This window comes from Alligator mississippiensis, chromosome 14 (genome assembly GCF_030867095.1).
Source record: "Alligator mississippiensis isolate rAllMis1 chromosome 14, rAllMis1, whole genome shotgun sequence".
Classification (NCBI taxonomy): Eukaryota; Metazoa; Chordata; order Crocodylia; family Alligatoridae; genus Alligator; species Alligator mississippiensis.
Genome location: NC_081837.1, coordinates 39,814,977 through 39,832,918, shown reverse-complemented (window position 1 = coordinate 39,832,918; position 17,942 = coordinate 39,814,977). Strand labels below are relative to the sequence as shown.

At 55.9% G+C, this 17,942-nt stretch overlaps 1 protein-coding gene across 1 annotated transcript; it reads left to right on the top strand.

Annotated features, from left to right (window-relative positions):
- Positions 1 to 2,339: 2,339 nt before the first annotated feature.
- On the top strand, positions 2,340 to 16,577 carry LOC106738024 (uncharacterized). Its single transcript, XM_059717567.1, has 7 exons — positions 2,340 to 2,402; positions 2,500 to 2,665; positions 6,133 to 6,217; positions 6,550 to 6,593; positions 13,464 to 13,571; positions 14,412 to 14,486; positions 14,821 to 16,577. The coding sequence occupies exons 1-7, from the start codon at positions 2,340 to 2,342 to the stop codon at positions 14,988 to 14,990; spliced, it is 711 nt and encodes a 236-aa protein (XP_059573550.1). The 3' UTR covers positions 14,991 to 16,577.
- The last annotated feature ends 1,365 nt before the right edge of the window (positions 16,578 to 17,942 follow it).

Genomic DNA, 17,942 nt, shown 5'->3' with positions numbered 1-17,942 from the left:
ACAGGCACCAGGGACTCACTGACAACTAAGATGCCCAAGCTCTCCAGCCACAATGGGGTTTGAACCCACCACCTTTGCCACTTAGGGTAGCACCCTTACCTCCAAACTACTGGGGAAGGCTGAAAGATGTTCTGGGCCTGGTCCCCTTGACACGCAACCCCCAGGCCCCTCCATTGAAGGAGGAAGGCACCTGCCCTCAAAAGGGGAGCAGGCTGGGACCTGAACCCAGGCCCTCAGCACCCACAGGAAGAACCCCTGCACTGTGCACCCCAGGACTTGACTGACAGAGACTCACTTCTGGGCCCCTTGACCCTTTCCCTGTGGACATGCACTGGCCCCACTACAAGGGGAGCCCTGGGAAGGCTGCGGCCTCTGCCTGCCTCATGGCCAAGGCCCTGTGCTATCAGGCAAGGCCCATGGGTTTGGCTCTGCACAGGGCCAGCGTCCTCTGGGCCCGGCTTTCACTCTTGCTTTCCCCAGCGGCGCTTGCCCAGACACTGCGGGCCAAGGGCCATCATATTTGCCATGCCAGAGAGGACCTGTTCCAGCCGCTCGTGCTCAAGTTCAGAGACGTTGGGATGCAGTCCAGGAGGTCTGCCTTTGTTTTCGGGCACAGGAGCAGCCTGGAAAAAGCGGAGCTACGCTGCACGTCCCCCCGGGCTGCGGGAAATGGTCTTCTCTGGCTGCTCTGCAGGGACCACTGCGGGGTCCCAGCTCCTGTGCGTCCCCAGCTAAGGGGGTGCAAAGTAGGCAGGCTTGGAGGCCTCTATCCACAAGGGAATCCAGACCCCCAGCCTGTGGTCCGCAGGACCATGCCCTGGCTCCCTGGCTCTCAGGGAGACCTGGGGCTGGGGGGCAGCAGCAGCCTCGGGCTGCCCTCGGGGAGCTGGACAGTCATGTCCTGCTGAGCGCAGATACGTGTGGACCCCGGGAAGGCCACCTGCCCAAATGCTCTCCCTTGGGGCCTCATCTAAAGCAAGGTCCAGCTGCAGAGCTGCCTCTGGGGCCCCAAAATACAAACGGCCACAAGCCAGGTGGCCACTGGGCAATCCCCGGACCAGCATTCCAGGTCAGCTTCACCAGATCAGCATCCCAGGGCTACTGGCCTCAGAGAGGGTTCACTGTGCTGTGCCCAGGACACCGCTCACCGCCACAATGAGCTTCTGCCATGCGATGGCGCACAGGAGCTCTTCAAGGGGCAGGAGAGCGGCCCGCTCTGTGGGACGTCCTCCTCTGCCCTGCGCTGGGGCAGAGCCTTGCTCCGGCTGGGGGGGCCTCTGAGCCCGGGTGACTGGTGCTCCCTGCCCACAGGACTGCACACGAGCTGCTCTGCCCTCCTGGCAGGGCCCTGCCCGGTGCTGGATCACGACCCCCCGGGCGCGGGTTGGAGACAGATCCGCCTGCAGCCCCCTCCTCCAGCCCTGTCCGAGGCAGGAGCCTGCTCTCCTGGGCATGGCCCCTCCGCCCCAAAGAGCCTTGCCCCCGCCCTGGGCCTGCCCCCGAGAGCCCGGGACTCGTGGCGGGAGCCGGGATCTCCCTCTCGGGGAGGGGGACCCCCGGGACCTGCTGCACTGCAGACCCACCGGCTCCGGGGGTGCTTGCCCCGGGCACAGGCAGGGCTCGCTGGGCTCAGTGGGGGGAGCTCCCTGCCCTGCCCTAACCTGCTCTCCCGCCGGCACTGCCCGCACTCCGGGGCGACAGCACCTCGCTCCGGGCAGGGACGAGCACCCGGCCCCGCCAGGCAGCGGCTCCTCCAGGCCAGCACCCGCGGTATGAAGGACACCCGGCTCAGTGCTGCCCTCCGGTGCTTCGCTCTTACCGCTGCGGAGGGGAGACGACCCCGCTGCTCGGTGCTGCCCTCCTGTGGCCGCGTCGGCGCATTGCTGCAGCCCGTGAAGTAGGAGCCCAAGCCCTGCTCAGAGCCGCCCTCGTGTGGCCGCGCCGGGCATTGCGGCGGGGAGACCCGGGCGGGCACCCGAGCCGGCTCCGCGCTGCCCGCCTGGGGCTGGAGCGGGGCGTGGAGCCCGGAGGGAAGGGCCCGGAACGAAGCCGGCTCCGTGCCGCCCTCCCTGCGCGTCAGCCTGCGCGGAGCAGCCGCTTTTTAAACGCAGAGAAGAGAAACCGCTGCCCCGTGCTACTGCCCTACGAGGCAAGCCAGGGTTTCCAGCCGAGAGATGAGGGCAGGGAGAGAGAACGCGGCTCCGCGCCCCGCGCCTGCAGCTCAGGCAGGCGGGAGATCAAGGCAGGGTGACAAGAACGAAGGCGTCGCTCGCTCGGGGTCACTGGGGCGGTGCCCGCGGCCGGGGCAGGCGGGGTGGCGCTGCTCGGGCGGACACACGATGCGCGACATCGACTCCGGGCCGGGGAGAGCGCCAGCGCCGGGATCCAAGACTCGTGTTCCCGTTGGCCAACAGGAGCCGGGAGGCGATTGGGTGGAACGGCCCCTTGGCCGGGTGACGGCCGCTCCGCCCTTCTTCGCTCTGATTGGCCTGTGCCGAGGGAGGCGGGACCAGGAGCTGGGCCTCGCTGTCCGACTCCGCAGCTCCGCGGGTTGTGCGCACGGGCGGCGAGGAACCACGTCGCGCTGTTCGGCCGGACCGGCGGACGGACCCGGAGCGCTGCGACACGTGCTGTGGCGACCACGGCGGGTCGTGCGGGAGACTGGGTAGGTACCGCCGTGCGCGGGGCCCGTGGGGCTCTCCTCTGCGGCGGGTGCTGCAGCGCGAAGCTGCTTGTCTGTCCCGGGGCCCCTTTCCTCTCCGCCTGCCGCCTGGGCAGCCTCCCTGGCTCCTCGACGTGGTGGGCGGTGGTGCAGGCGGTGCAAGACGGGCCTTTGCTTCTTGGCCGGCGCTGAAACCTCTCCAGCGAGCGCCTCGCCAGGCACCAGATTTCCCTTCTTTAACGAGAAAGAAATGCACACGTGTTGCGGTTCCGGAAGCAGCGCCGGACATCGCTTCAGTTCTAGGGGGAGTTTGGGACCCTCGGTGTAAATAGTGTGAAGCTGAGAGCGGGGAGCTGAAGGGACGGTGTTATTCAGTGCGTGCGTACTCCGGAAACCTTACATTGTGCACAGATGTATACGTGTGCGTATACCGACATGCAGATTGTGTGTGTGTGTGTGTGTGTGTGTGTGTGTGTGTGTTACACACCCTCATTAACCCAGTGATCCTGTTACTACGTCTGTCCCTCTGTCTCTGTCCATGGCGATAGTGATGTAGGTGTTCAACTCTCACCCTTGCACAGGAGACTTGTGAGGTACTTGGTGTTTTTTTTTTCAGTCCAGGTGTTTCAGACCTTCTTCTCTGAATGCCTTTAGTACAAGTCTTGCTATTTCTAATGGCAGGGTGGGAGCTGGGTCCCAGCAGTGGGAAGCTGCATTGTCATTGTTGCAAGAAGGAGAACGACTGTGTGGATCCCACCTGCCTCCAGGTTTTTGCGAGTCCCTTAAGCCCAGCTGTGGTCCTGCCCCTCTTGCCTGTTTAATATAATGTCCGCAGCCTTTCAGCCAGCCTTACCTATGTCATCCCTGAGGGGCTGCTCAGTTTGGGGGAGCCAAACCCATTTTCTCATTCATTTTTATTTTTAGAACTATATTGATTCTTCAATCGTATTACTTTAAATATTAGGGAAATGTTAAGTCCATGACAGCCAGCACATTTCTCAGGCAACTTGGCAGCAGGAAGGCCATGAATATCTTGTAAGCATTGAAAAAACAAGACACCTCACTTGACTAAGTAGGGGCTTCTGATTAACGTAGTGTATAAGATACAAATCTAGTGTTCCTGTGGGCTGACTCAGCCGCCTGGCTGCTGAGCATCTTAACCCAAGCCCAAATAGAAGATGCTTCTCGTCCTCGTGCCCGCAAGTGCAGGGCCAGTCGGTGGGGAAGGGATCGGTGCTCTTGCTGTTTCAGCATTTATTCCAGCACGGAGGAGCCGTGGTTAAAATGCTGCTCTCCTCCCTATGCTATCCTGGCTGTCACTTTTACTCAGATAGAGAAGTTCATGCCTTAATCTTCACTGTGTGGGGAGGGGCAGAGGTTTCAGCACTGCCCTGTGGTTTTGAGTGTCCGTCACAAAGCCCCTGGCAAAGCTGTGATTTTCATACAGCTGCAGGGGTTTCCACACTTGCTGAAAACCTGGGCTCTTTCAAAGCCTCCGGTTAGGCACCCCAAATCACTTGTCAGTTCTTAATATTCTGGCCAGGATCCAGGGGCAGGGTCACACCACCGTGTCACCTTGCTGAGCAAGGTGCTGAGCAAGGCCCTTGTCTGCCCAAAAGGGATTTCTGTTTTGCACGCCAAGCCCACGGCAGGCTTCACTGACTGCTCCAAGCAGGCAAGACAATGACCTTGCCTTCAAATAAGCAACTTGTCTACCCAAAAGAGAGCTCCATTCTGTCATGTTACGCCAACATCACCAATATCTTCTTTCAAGTTGATGGACTCAGGGGAGGACGAAGGGGGCAGAATCCCTGTAGCCTTTTCCTTTCAGACAGCGCACCAGGTGCAGTGTCTGCAGCTTTATTGAAGATGTGTGAAGAGGAGCTGCTGCCGGGCCAGGGCCCCTGGCACGGCCTGACCAGAGATGCTGCTACTAACAGGGCAGCTGGTTTGACACTCGATGCAGCAGCGATCTCAGCGAGGGGCGGGGGGGCCGAGAGGGGCGGGGAGCCGCGTCGGCGGTGTGAGCGCGGCGAGGGGAAACCCGCTTCCCGTCCGGGGCAGTGATGCGAAGCCGCGACCTCTCCGGTCAGAGCCCCTGTGCGCTGCCGGGACAGGACAAGGGCTCCGGTACGTCCCTGCGCTCCCACAACAAGCGGCGGCGGCGGCGCGGGGAGGCGGGCGAGGGCCGGACACGAGGCGCTGTGCGCGGGGCCCGCCCGGCTGCCAGGCCGCGTCTGTCCTCCGCACGCCCCGCGCTGCGGGCACGGCCTCCGGCGGCCCCGTCCAGCTGTGCGCAGAGGGGCGCTTTGTGCGGCGGCAGCGACCAGGTCGCAGCGGGGCTTGCGGGCGCGGGCGGGAGGCTGCGGAGGCGGCTGTATGCGGGGCGCGGCGCGGCGGGGCTGGGGCGCGGGGCAGAGGCAGCGGCGGCCCCTCTGCGCTGCGGGCACTGGGCGGGTCGGAGGCAGCGGCCCGGCCGGGGCAGGGGGCATGGGCCCTGGCCCAGGGACGCAGGCCCACCCAGGGCGGCCGCAGCGGAGACGAGCGGAGCGGAGCTCGGCGGGCTGCGCCTGCAGCGGGACAGGCACGACTCGCCTCGCCTGGCGCCGGGCTCGGGCCGCCGCGCCCCGGAGCGCCCTGCCCGCGGGCCTGGGCTCCGCGCGGTGCAACAGCAAACGTCCGCGAGCGGGCGGGAGCGACAGTGTCCTTCGTGGTGCGCCCGCCGCGCGGTGCGTGGAGACGGGTCTAGCGGCGCGGTGCGTGTGCTGGGTGCGGGGGTGGCGGCTGGAGCGCGGGGCGCCGGGCCGGGGATCGGGCGGCCGAGCCGGGCGGTGCCTCCGCCGGGGCTGACTCGCTCCACGTCTCTCCCCGCAGAAGACCGGCCTTAGTGACCTTCCTGTAACTCAGGTCCAGGTCTCTGCTCCTCTGTTCTGCTGCTCCTGGCACCCTGTAAACAGGGCTGCACCCCCACCCCCTCTAACCTCGGTGGAGAAGGCCTCCTTTAGCCCTTTGGGCTCGGTGGCTTCTGTGGTGGGAGACCTAAGTCGTGGCCCTTCTGCCTTGTCTGGCCCTTCTGTCAACGGGGCAGCTTTGAGCCCTGATCGAGACCTCCTGGGGCACTTGTCAGCTGGCATTCAGGGCTTTGCAGGTTGTCTCCGGGCTTCATGCCCCAGCTGACAGCTGTGTGCGGGGAGCACTGTCCTGTAAGCAGGGTTTTTGGTGTTTGTGGTCACCGGTCATGGTGCCGCCTAGCAGTTCTGTCCAGAGTCCTGGTCTGTTGCACTCGGCTTCTGACTGGCCAGGATGTCAGCAGCAGTTGAGCCCAGAGCTGTCTGCCCTCCCCGCTTTCCGAGGACAGAGTGACTGTGGGTCCAGGTGAGAGTAAAAGAGGGAGAGAAGTTGGGGCCTGTAGTCTCGTCCTCTGACGTGCTGACTTAAATCCAGTGTCTGTCTGTTTTTTAAACCCCCAGAAGCAGAAGCAGACAAGCCTGGAGATGGGCAGGCATTAACCACTAAGGAGGGAAGAAACCCCCGCCCACCCAGCAGAACGGAAAGGTAAGGGAGTTTGGACAGGGTGTCTGTCCTCTGCAAGTTGCATCCCCAAGTTGTTGACCTTTTAATTAGCGCCTTGTGGAAGGTGGGAGCCCTGGGGCAGGCGCACACACAGGAGTTGTGTCTTAGGTCCTGCTGTTGTGATACGCGGATAAGTGCTAGGGCAGTACTCATCCTCTTTTAGTAAACTGGAGGTATGTCACATCCCCCTTGTTTTTAGAGGACACAAAGCTCAAGAGTACGATGGGCACTGGGAGATACTTTTTACTCTATTTTTCCTGGGTTGTGGGATTCGTTGCCTGCCAACTCCAGTTCTGTTTTGTGTACTCGTGCAGGTCCCTGAAGGGCAGGTGGAGAAGAAGGAACAGAAGCAGGAGAAGTAAGCTCGGGAACAACAAGTGTGGGTTGGGGTGGGCAGGAGGAAGGGGAATGTTTAACGTCTGCTTACAGAAGTACAGATGGGGACTGTTGAGTGCTTCATAGAATCATAGAAGTGGGTCGGAAGGGACCTTGTAGATCTTCCAGTCCGACCCCCTGCCTGGGCAGGAGGGAAACTAGGCTCAAATGACCCCAGCCAGGTAGGCATCAAGCCGCTTCTGAAAGACCCCCAAGGTAGGAGCCAGCACCACTTCCCTTGGAAGTTGGTTCCAGATCCTAGCCACCCTGACTGTGAAGTAGTTCCTACGGATGTCTAATCTAAACCTACTCTCCAACAACTTGTGGCCGTTATTCCTTGTTATCCTGGGGGGCGCTAGGGGAAACAAGGTCTCCCCAAACCCTTCTGGTCCCCCTCATTCCTCTTAAAGTGCGGTGCCCAAAATTGCACACAGTATTCCAACTGCGGTCTGACCAACGCCCGATAGAGGGGAAGTATCACTTCCTTGGATCTGTTCGTCATGCATCTGCTGATGCACGATAAAGTGCCATTAGCTTTTCTGATGACTTTGTCACACTGCCGACTCATGTTCATCTTGGAGTCCACTAGGACTCCAAGATCCCTTTCCGCTTCCATGCCACCCAGCAGGTCATTCCCTAGGCAGTAGCTATGCTGGACATTTTTCCTCCCTAGGTGCAGCACTTTGCATTTCTCCTTGTTGAATTGCATTCTGTTGTTTTCTGCCCATTTGTCCAACCTGTCCAGGTCTGCTTGTAGTTGTTCCCTGCCCTCCGGCGTGTCCACTTCTCCCCACAGTTTTGTGTCATCCGCAAGCTTGGACAGAGTACTCTTCACTCCCTCGTCCAAGTCACTGATGAAGACATTGAAGAGTATCTGTCCTAGGACCGAGCCCTGCGGGACCCCTCTGCCCACACCCTTCCAGGTCGATACAGACCCATCCACTACGACTCTCTGGGTGCGACCCTCTAGCCAATTTGCCACCCATCGGACTGTGTGGTCATCCAAGTCACAGCCTCTTAACTTGTTCACCAGTATGGGGTGGGATACCGTATCGAAGGCCTTCCTGAAGTCTAAGTAAATGACGTCAACCCCTACTCCTGCGTCCAGGCGTTTTGTAACCTGGTCATAAAAAGACACTAGATTAGTCAGGCATTATCTACCTGCTACAAACCCATGCTGGTTTCCCATCAGCATAATTTGTCATGCCAGGCTCTCACAAATGTGAGCCTTGATAATTTTTTTAAAGACTTTGCCAAGGATGGAGGTGAGACTGACTGGCCTATAGTTGCCCGGGTCCTCCTTCCTCCCCTTCTTGAAAATGGGGACCACATTGGCCCTTTTCCAGTCCTCCGGGACCTGGCCCGTGCGCCACGAGTGTTCAAATATTCCCGCCAGTGGCTGTGCAATGATGTCGGCCAGTGCCTTCAGTACCCTCGGATGGAGCTCATCCAGGCCTGCTGACTTAAACGCATCCAGTTCCTCCAAGTGTCTCTTCACCATCTCAGGGTCTATGCTTGGTAGTCTGGTGCCCTGCTGCTGCCTCTCTACAATCCCAGTGAGAGCCTTGTCTTGCCCCTCGCTCAGGAACTGAGGCAAAGAACTCGTTGAGGAGTTCAGCCTTGTCCCCCCTGTCCGTCACCAATTGCTTCTGCCCACTGAGTAGAGGTCCTATTCCACCCTGGGCCTTCCTTTTACTCCCTATCCTTTTACTCCCTCTCTATATCTAAAGAACAATGTTTTGTTATGCTTAACTTGGGATGCCATCCTCAGCTCCATGGTAGCTTTGGCATGTCTAACTGCCTCCCTACAAGCGCAAGCAGAGGAGGTATACTCCTCTTTAGTCATCTTTCCTCATTTCCACTTTTTATATGCCCCACTTTTAGCCCGTAGACTCCTCTGGATTTCTCTGGTCAGCCAAGGAAGCCTCTTAGCCCCTTCCCTGTTTTTTCTCACATCGGGATCATCTCCCTCTATGTCCGAAGGATCATTTCCTTAAGGCACAGCCACCCTTCCTGGGCTCCCAACTCTTTAAAACTCTTAAACAGGTTGGTCTGGCATGACCTGCCCTTAATGAAACCATGCTGGTTGCCCTTCAGCATCATCCCCGATGCCAACCCGTCACAGATGTGCTCCTTGATGATCTTCTAAAAGAGTTTCCCCAGGATTGAGGTAAGACTGAAGGGCCTATAGTTGCCTGGGTCCTCCCTCCTCCCTTTCTTAAAGATGGGGACCACATTGACTATCTTCCAATGATCTGGCACCTGGCCGAGCACCACAAGTACTTGTAAAGCCGTGCCAAGGGCCCTGCAATAACCCCTGTTAGCTCCCTCAACACCCTGGGGTGGAGAGCGTCTGAACCTGCTGACTTGAACACGTCCAGCCCCTCCAGAAGCACTCTAACCTGGTCCTCCTCAACCTTAGGTCTTGAGGCATTCCCCTCGAATCCGTCTTGAAACACGGTGGGGGAGTCCCGGTCCCTGCACAAGAAAACGGAGGTGAAGAATTTGTTAAAGAGGTCTGCCTTCTCCTCTGGCGTAACCACCAGATTGCCCAGCGCATCTTGCAGGGGCCCCATGTTTCCCGGTGCCTTCTTCATCCTCCCTATATATTTGAAAAAGGACTTTTTATTATCTTTGATCTTGGACGCTAGTCCTAGCTCTATGTCCGCCTTAGCTTTCCTAACAGCCCCCCTACAGGCCCGAGCAGAGGAGGTATACTCTTCTTTGGAGATAGCCCCCTGCTTCAACCAGGTGTACACCGCCTTTTTGGCAACCAGGCATTCCCGGACATCCTTGGTGAGGCAGGGAGACTTTCGGGCACTTGCCCCCCTTGCTTCTTGTTGGGATTGTCACCCCTTGGGCCCTGAGTATCGTCTCCTTAAGGAACGACCACTCATCTTGGGCACTGAGTTCCCCTGCCCATGAGAACCCCAGCGCCTCTCCCACCCATCTCCTCAACTCGTTGAAGTTGGCCCTCTTGAAGTCTAGGGCTACTGCCTTGCTGCAGGCCCTTGACACCCTGAGCTGGGTGATGAATTCCAGCAAGCGATGATCGCTCCAGGTGGTCAAGGACCTGAAGCCCCCTTACCAGATCATCGCCTGTGGCCAGGACCAGGTCCAACAGGGCATTTCCTCTGATGGACTGTGCACCTCCTGGGTTAAGTGGAGGTCCTGTATCTCAGCTAGGAACCTCCTGGATCGGTCCAACCTGGCAGACTGCTTCTCCCAGCAGATGTCGAGGTAATTTAGATCACCCACGATAATTACATCCCTTTCCTTAAGTGCCTCTGCAAGGTGGCCCGAGAATTCCCTGTCCAGCTCCTCCCCTTGGTTGGGGGGTCTGTAGTAGACCCCCACCATTAAATCCCTCCCTCACGACACCCTTGTATCTTGACCCAGAGCACTTCAGCTTGCCCCTCCTCCGACCCCATTTTGCTGGCAGAAGATGTGTATTGCTCTCTGACATAGAGCGCCACACCGCCTCCCATCCTTCCTTCTCTATCCCGCCTCTAGAGTCTATAGCCCCTAATGCTCACTGCCCAGTCATGGGATGAATACCACCACACCACGTCATGCTTCTCTACACTTTGAAACGCGCATTGGGAGCAAGCAGCCGCACACTTCAAGTTGCACCGTGCACTTGTTCTTGCGTTGGCCCCGATTGCGTGGAAGGAGGTTGAGGCTTTGTGCTAGTTGTGCAGTTTGATATGCAGCAGGCAAGGGTTTTGCAGGTTGTTTGGTTTGCCTGGTTAAGCAATAGATCAGAATAGATGTGACTGAAGGCAGTGTGTAGGGTTATTGGGCAGTTTTCGGGGTTAGTGTAGAAATGCAGGTTTGTGCTCCATTCTGTTTGTGGCTTGGCTGTAGCTTGCTTAAGCTGTAGCTTGTGGGGACAGTCCTTTGTCCAAACGATCATAAAGGTAGTTGGCGTGGCTAACATCAAATCAGTAGGAACAGGTAGGCCTAAGATGTGCACAGTCACACAATGAATGGTCTACAAAACTTCACCTCGTGGCTAGGGCTTTTCTATGCTGAAATTTGGCCGCGGGCCTTTCCTGTTGAGAGCTGGCTGAAGGATGAACTTTTTCATTGTGGCTGCCAATTCGATCTGTGTTCCTACTTATGCAATGCAAAGATTTCCCCTTCTGATGGACCAGTGGAGAAAGAACGTGGACACATGGTTTCTAGTCTTCAGTTGACAATGGTTAATGCACTGTAGGAAATCAGTCTTGATTTACTTGTGGAACTGAAAAATAAAGTATAGTGAAGTTGTGGTCCTGGCATTGGGAAGCTGCATTGTCACCGTTGCAAGAACAACTGTGTGCATCCCCAGCTGCCTCCAGGGTTTCGTGAGCCCGAGTCCAGCTCTGGTCCTGCCCCCCTTGCCTGTTTAATGTAATGTCCGCAGGCTTTCAGCCAGCTCTACCTATGTCATCCCTGAGGGGCCGCTCAGTTTGTGGGGAGCCAAACACATTCTCCGTGCCATTATATAATTTTCAAAAAAAAAATGTATTTCTTTTTCATTTTTCATGCCCAGGAGAGCAGGCTCCTGGCTCGGACGGGGCGGGAGGAGGGGGCTGCAGCCAGGTCTGCCTCCAGCCCGCATCCAGCGGGTCGTGAGCCAGCACCAGGCAGGGCCCTGCCAGGAGGGCAGAGGAGCTCGTGTGCAGTCCTGGGGCAGGGAGCACCCCTGTGCTCAGAGGCCCCCACACCCGGAGCAAGGCTCTGCCCCCAGCGCAGGGCAGAGGAGGGCATCCCACAGCAGGGGCCGCTGGCCTTGTGCAGCTCCTGTGCGCCTTCGCACGGCACAAGCTCGTTGCGGCGATGAGCAGCGTCCTGGGCGCAGCGCGGTGACCCCTGTACAAGGCCAGCAGCCCTGGAGTGCTGGTCCAGGTATTGTCTGGTGGCTGTCCGGCTCATGGCCCTTTGCCTTTTGGGGCCTGGAGGCAGCTCTGCAGCTGGACCTTGCTTTACACCGGGCCCCGGGGGATGATATGTGGGCAGGCAGCCTTCCCTGGGTCCCCATATATCCGCGCTCTGTAGACGCGGTTGTCCAGCTCCCCGAGGGCAGCCCGAGGTTGCTGCTGCCCCCCAGACCCAGGTCTCCCCATGAGCCGGGGGGCCAGGGCACGGTGCTGCGAAGCGCAGGCTGGGGTCCCGATTCCCTTGTGCCTGGAGGCCTCTGAGCAACAGTGAGGTCTTGCTTAAGGGCAACAAACGCTTGTTCGGCTTCAGGAGTCTAAGGGAGGGGTTCCGGGGTGGCATCATGAGTAAATGCTTGCAAGGGTTTTGCAAAAGCAGCATAACCCAGGATCCACTGTCTACAATAACTCATTGCACCTAAGAATCCCCTCATCTGTTTTCCTGTCATAGGTTTGGGAATGTTGAGGATAGCTTCAACTCTATTAGGGGAAAGGTGTCGTTCTCCTGCTGAGATATCATGCCTTAAATAATGTACCTTAGACTTACAGAGCTGCAATTTAGATTTTGAGGCCTTGTGGCCTTTTTGAGCTAAAGCTGTGAGGAGTGTCAAAGTATCTTGCTTACAGGCTTCTAAAATGGGTGAGGCTAACAACAGATCATCAATATACTGAAGAAGGGTGAACCCCCCTTTGAACATGATAGGATATAAATCTTTTTTCAGGATCTGGGAAAACAGGGTGGGGGACTCTGTATATCCCTGAGGGAGTCTTGTCCAGGTATATTGGAATTTTTGATATGTAAATGCAAACAGATACTGGCTTTCCTTATAAATGGTGATAGAAAAAAAAGCAGAACAAAGGTCTACTACTGTGAAATACGTAGCATCTGAAGGGATACAGGAAAGAATAGTGGCAGGGTTAGGGACCATGGGGAAAGCGGGTAAAACAGCAGCATTTACAGCTCAAAGGTCTTGCACAAAGAGATAAGTATCTTTACCAGGTTCTTTTGCCAGGTAGGATAGGTGTGTTACAAGGGGAGCATATTGGGACAATAATCCCTTGCTCAAGGAGTGAGGAAATGACAGGCTTGATCCCTTCTTCAGCTTCCTTTGAGATGGGGTATTGCGGGACACGAGGAAGTGGCTTGGCAGGGTTCAGGGTGATACGCACTGGTTCAGCACTCAGCATGTGTCCCACTTCATTCGCATGGGTGGACCACAGCTGTGGAGGTACTCGTGCCAACAGTTCCTCTTGCAAGTAGGAAGTGTCAGGATCAGAGTACTCCTGGGTTAGCAAAGCCACAAGTTCGGTTTCCCTATGTGCCGGTACCTCAAGGTAAACACCATCTGGGCTACAATAAATCAACCATCCCAGTTTACACAGCAAATCCTTTCCAAGAAGGTTGACAGGTGCACAGGGGCTAAGAAAAAAGGCATGATTTTCAGACAAAGGGCTAATAGAGATGGAGACAGGTTTATCAGAAATAAGGCATTTAACAAATGGACCAGATTGGTCAGTAGCAAGCAAAGGAGCGATGATGTCACTGTCCCTCAGGCTGTCCTATCCAACACTGGGAAAATTGACAGGAAGAGGAGGTGGGGGCTGGGGGCTGGGTCCTTGGCCGGAGCGGTTGGGGCATTTTGATTTCCAATGTCCTTCTTGCTTGCAATAATGACATTGGTTCTCATAGCCTGGGTTTTGTGGGCCGGAGGATCTATCTTTTTCCCTGAATCTACCCGGGCCTCCTCTTCCTCGTCTTCATCTCTTTCCTCTACCTGGACCTTGCAACTGAGAAATCTGTAAGGCCATTAACTTAAACTCCGCGTTGTTTTTGGACTGTTCCAATTTGTTATGAAAATGGTTCACTGCAGCAAGGACTTCAGTCAAATCTTTAGTTTCTCAGCTAATAATTACTGTTTGAATTTTCTCAGCAATTTTAGGGGGCAGTCCGCGGTCCTCCTTCCTCAGCACGTGTTCTGGATCCAAGACACGGCACCAGGAATTGTCATGGAAACACACACAGCATCCTTTTGGGTCAGGTCAGCAGAAGCTTTTATTCAAAAGAAACTACAGCTGTAGGGGGGACCCCAAAGTGACATGGATTTTCTAAGCACTTGGAAGAGGCTACCCCACAAAAGCAAAATCAGGAGGCTTATATACTTTTTAACAGTTGCTTACAACTCACTTGATCATATAGTGAAATTAGCATGAAAAGCGGCTATAAACATTACTTCATTACTCCCTTGCTGTAATCAGGATGGGAACTTATGGGGGAGGCGAAGTTAGTTCACAAACCTCCTTCTTGCACCTGGAAATCAGAGTTGTACATACTTTTTGCTATCTTCAAGGCCGCGGTGAGCGAACCAGTTTCAGAGGAGTTACAAAGAACAAACACTTTCCCTTATCTGTTCTACTGTACAGAGCCAGCAATTCTCCACAAAGCGGTTATGTCATCTTATAACTCAAATGATCAAAGTTTAAGGCATTTATTTTTTCTGATTCCACACCCCTGATGGAGACCGTGTGCGGCACCTGTCAGCTGGCATTCGGGACTTTGCAGGTTGTCTCTGGGCTTCACGCCCCAGCCGCCAGCTGTGTGCAGGGAGCACCAACCTGTCAGCAGGGTTTTTGGTGTTTGTGGTCACCGTTCATGGTGCCGCCCTAGCAGTTCTGTCCAGAGTCCCAGCCCATCACACTCTGCTTCTGGCTTGCTTGGATGTCAACAGCTGAGCCCGCAGACTTCTGCCCTCACTGCTTGCCGCAGACCAAGTGACTGTGGTTTTGGGTAAGAATAAGATAGGGAGAGAAATTGTGGGCTGTAGTCTGGTCTGCTGATGTGCTGACTTAAATCCAGTGTCTGTCTGTTTCTACGCCCCCAGAAGAAGAAGCAGACAAGACGGCAGACAACCAACTGAGGAAGAAAGAAACCCCTGCCCACCCAGCAGGAGGGAAAGGTAAGGGAGTTTGGACACGGTGTCTGTGCTCTCTGCAAGTTGCATCCCCAAGTTGTCAACCTTGTGATTAGCGCCTCGTGGAAGGTGGGAGCACTGGGGCAGCCGCGCACACAGGATTCGTGGGTTAGGTCCTGCTGTTGCCATACACGGGTAACTGCTAGGGCCGTACTCGTCCTCTTTTAGTAAACCAGACGTATATCACATCCTCCTTGTTTTTAAAGGACACCAAGCTCGAGAGTACAATGGACACTGGGAGATACTTTTTACTCTATATTTCCTGGGATGTGGGATTCATTGCCAGTCAACTCCAGTTCTGTTGTGTGTACTCTTGCAGGTCCCTGCAGGGCAGCTGGAGAAGAAGGAACGGAAGCAGGAAAAGAAAGCTCGGGAACAAGAAGTGTGGCTTGCGGTGCGCAGGAGGGATGGAGCAAAATTTTTAATGTATGCTTAGGTAAATACAGATGGAGAGTGGTGTGCATGTCTACATTTTCAAACACCCATTAGGAGCAAGCAGCCGCACGCTTCAAGCTGCACTGTGCACTCGGTCTTGGGTTGGCCCCGATTGTGTGTAGGGAGGTTGAGGCTTTGTGCTAGTTGTGCATATTGATATGCAGCAGTGAAGGGTTTTGCAGGTTGTCTAGCTTGGCTAGTTAAGCAGTGGATCAGAACAGATGCGGTTGAAGGCAGTGTGTAGGTTTTCCTTGGTTGGGTTGTTGAGCGGTTCTCGGTGTCGGTGTAGAAATGCAGGTTTGTGCTCAGTTCTGTTTGTGGCTTGGCTGTAGCTTGCTTAGGCTGTAGGTTGCGGGGCCAATTTCAGGCTGTTTGTGGTGCAGTTTGTTTGAGTCTGGTAGTTAAGGCTCCGTGGGTGTTTGAAAGCATTTAATCTCCAGCTCCATGACCCATGAGGATGAAGGACTCATCCTGTGTCCAAAGGATCCTAAAGGGAGTTGGCGTGGTCAGCGTGAAACCGGTAGGAGCAAGCGGGCCTAAGATGTGCACAGTCAAATAATAAACGGTCTAAGAAACTTCACCTCGTGGCTGGTGCTTTTCTACGCTGAGAAGATTTGGCCGCGGGCCTTTCCTGTTGCGAGCTGGCTGAAGGATGAACCTTTTCATTCAGTCTGCCGATCCAATCTGTGTTCTTACTTGTGCAATGCAAATATTTCCCCTTCTGATGGACCAGTGGTAAACGAGTGTGCAACACATGGTTCCTAGTCTTCAGTTTACAATGGTTAATGCACTGTAGGACATCAGTCCTGATTTATTTGAGGAACTGAAAAAAAAGGCCCAGTGAAGTTGTGGTGCTTCGGTATAATCTGTTGAAGTTCAGCTGTCCCTTGTCTCAAAAGAAAAAATGGTCCCAATAAAAATAAAATGCTCAGCAGCCTTATGAGCTACTTGGGTTTTTTTTAGTTCAGGTGTTTCAGACCTTCTTCTCTGACTGCCTTCAGTACAAGTACAATGAGCTTGTGCCGTGCGAAGGTGTGAAGGTGCACAGAAGCTGCCCATTGGGAGCAAGCAGCCGCACACTTCAAGCTGCACTGTGCACTTGGTCTTGCATTGGCCCTGATTGTGTGGAAGGAGGTTGAGGCTTTGTGCTAGTTGTGCTGTTTGATATGCAGCAGGCAAGGGTTTTGCAGGTTGTTTGGTTTACCTAGGTAAGCAATGGATCAGAATAGATGTGACTGAAGGCAGCGTGTAGGGTTGTGGAGCAGTTTTCGGTGTTAGTGTAGAAATGCAGGTTTGTGCTCCATTCTGTTTGGGGCTTGGCTGTAGCTTGTGGGGACAGTCCTTTGTCCAAACGATCATAAAGGTAGTTGGCGTGGCTAACATCAAATCAGTAGGAATAGGTAGGCCTAAGATGTGCACAGTCGCACAATGAATGGTCTACAAAACTTCACCTCGTGGCTGGGGCTTTTCTATGCTAAGATTTGGCTGCGGGCCTTTCCTGTTGACAGCTGGGTGAAGGATGAAGTTTTTCATTGTGGCTGCCGATCCGATCTGTGTTCTTACTTATGCAATGCAAATATTTCCCCTTCTGATGGTCTAACAAGAAAAAATGGTCCCAATAAAAATGAAATGCTCAGGAGACTTATGAGCTACTTGGTGGTTTTTTTAGTTCAGGTATTTCAGACCTTCTTCTCCGACTGCCTTTAGTACAAGTCTTGCTATTCCTAATGGCAGGGTGGGTGCTTTTTCTCTAAGGGCTGGGTCCTGGCGTTGGGAAGCTGCATTGTCACCGTTGCAAGAACAACTGTGTGCATCCCCAGCTGCCTCCAGGGTTTCGTGAACCCGAGTCCAGCTGTGGTCCTGCCCCCCTTGCCTGTTTAATGTAATGTCCGCAGGCTTTCAGCCAGCTCTACCTATGTCATCCCTGAGGGGCCGCTCAGTTTGTGGGGAGCCAAACTCATATTCTCCATGTCATTATATAATTAAAAAAAAAAAAAGTATTTCTTTTTCATTTTTCATGCCCAGGAGAGCAGGCTCCTGCCTCGGACGGGGCTGGAGAAGGGGGCTGCAGGCGGTCTGCCTCCAGCCCACGTTCAGGGGGTCGGGATCCAGCACCGGGCAGGGCCCTGCCAGGAGGGCAGAGGAGCTCGTGCGCAGTCCTGGGGCAGGGAGCACCCCTGTGCTCAGAGGCCCCCACACCCAGAGCAAAGCTCTGCCCCCAGCGCAGGGCGGAGGAGGGCGTCCCACAGCGAGGGCCGCTGGCCTTGTGCAGCTCCTGTGCGCCTTTGCACGGCACAAGCTCGTTGGGGTGGTGAGCAGCGTCCTGGGCGCAGCGCGGTGACCCCTGTACAAGGCCAGCAGCCCTGGAGTGCTGGTCCAGGTATTGTCCAGTGGCTGCCCGACTCATGGCCCTTTGCCTTTTGGGGCCTGGAGGCAGCTCTACAGCTGGACCTTGCTTTAGACCGGGTCCCGGGGGACGGTATGTGGGCAGGCAGCCTTCCCTGGGTCCCCATATATCTGCGCTCTGTAGACGCGGTTGTCCAGCTCCCCGAGGGCAGCCCGAGGTCGCTGCTGCCCCCCAGCCCCAGGTCTCCCCAAGAGCCGGTGGGCTAGGGCACAGTGCTGCGAAGCGCGGGCTGGGGTCCCGATTCCCTTGTGGCTGGAGGCCTCTGAGCCCCCTTCTCTGCACCCCCTTGGCTGGGCTCGCACAGCAGCTGAGACCCCACAGTGGTGCCTGCTGAGCAGCCGGAGAAGACCCTTCCCCATAGCCCAGGGGGACATGCGGTGCAGCTCTGCTTTTTCCAGGCAGGTCCCATGCCCAGAAACAAAGCCAGATCCCGGCCTCCAGCCCAACGTCTCTGGACTCAAGCACGGGCGGCTGGAAGAAGTCCTATCCGACATGGCAAATATGAAGGCCCTTGGCCCGCAGCAGCTGGGCAAAGCAAGAGTGAAAGCCAGGTCCAGTGGATGCTGGTCCTGTGTTGAGTCAAAGCCATGGGCCTTGGT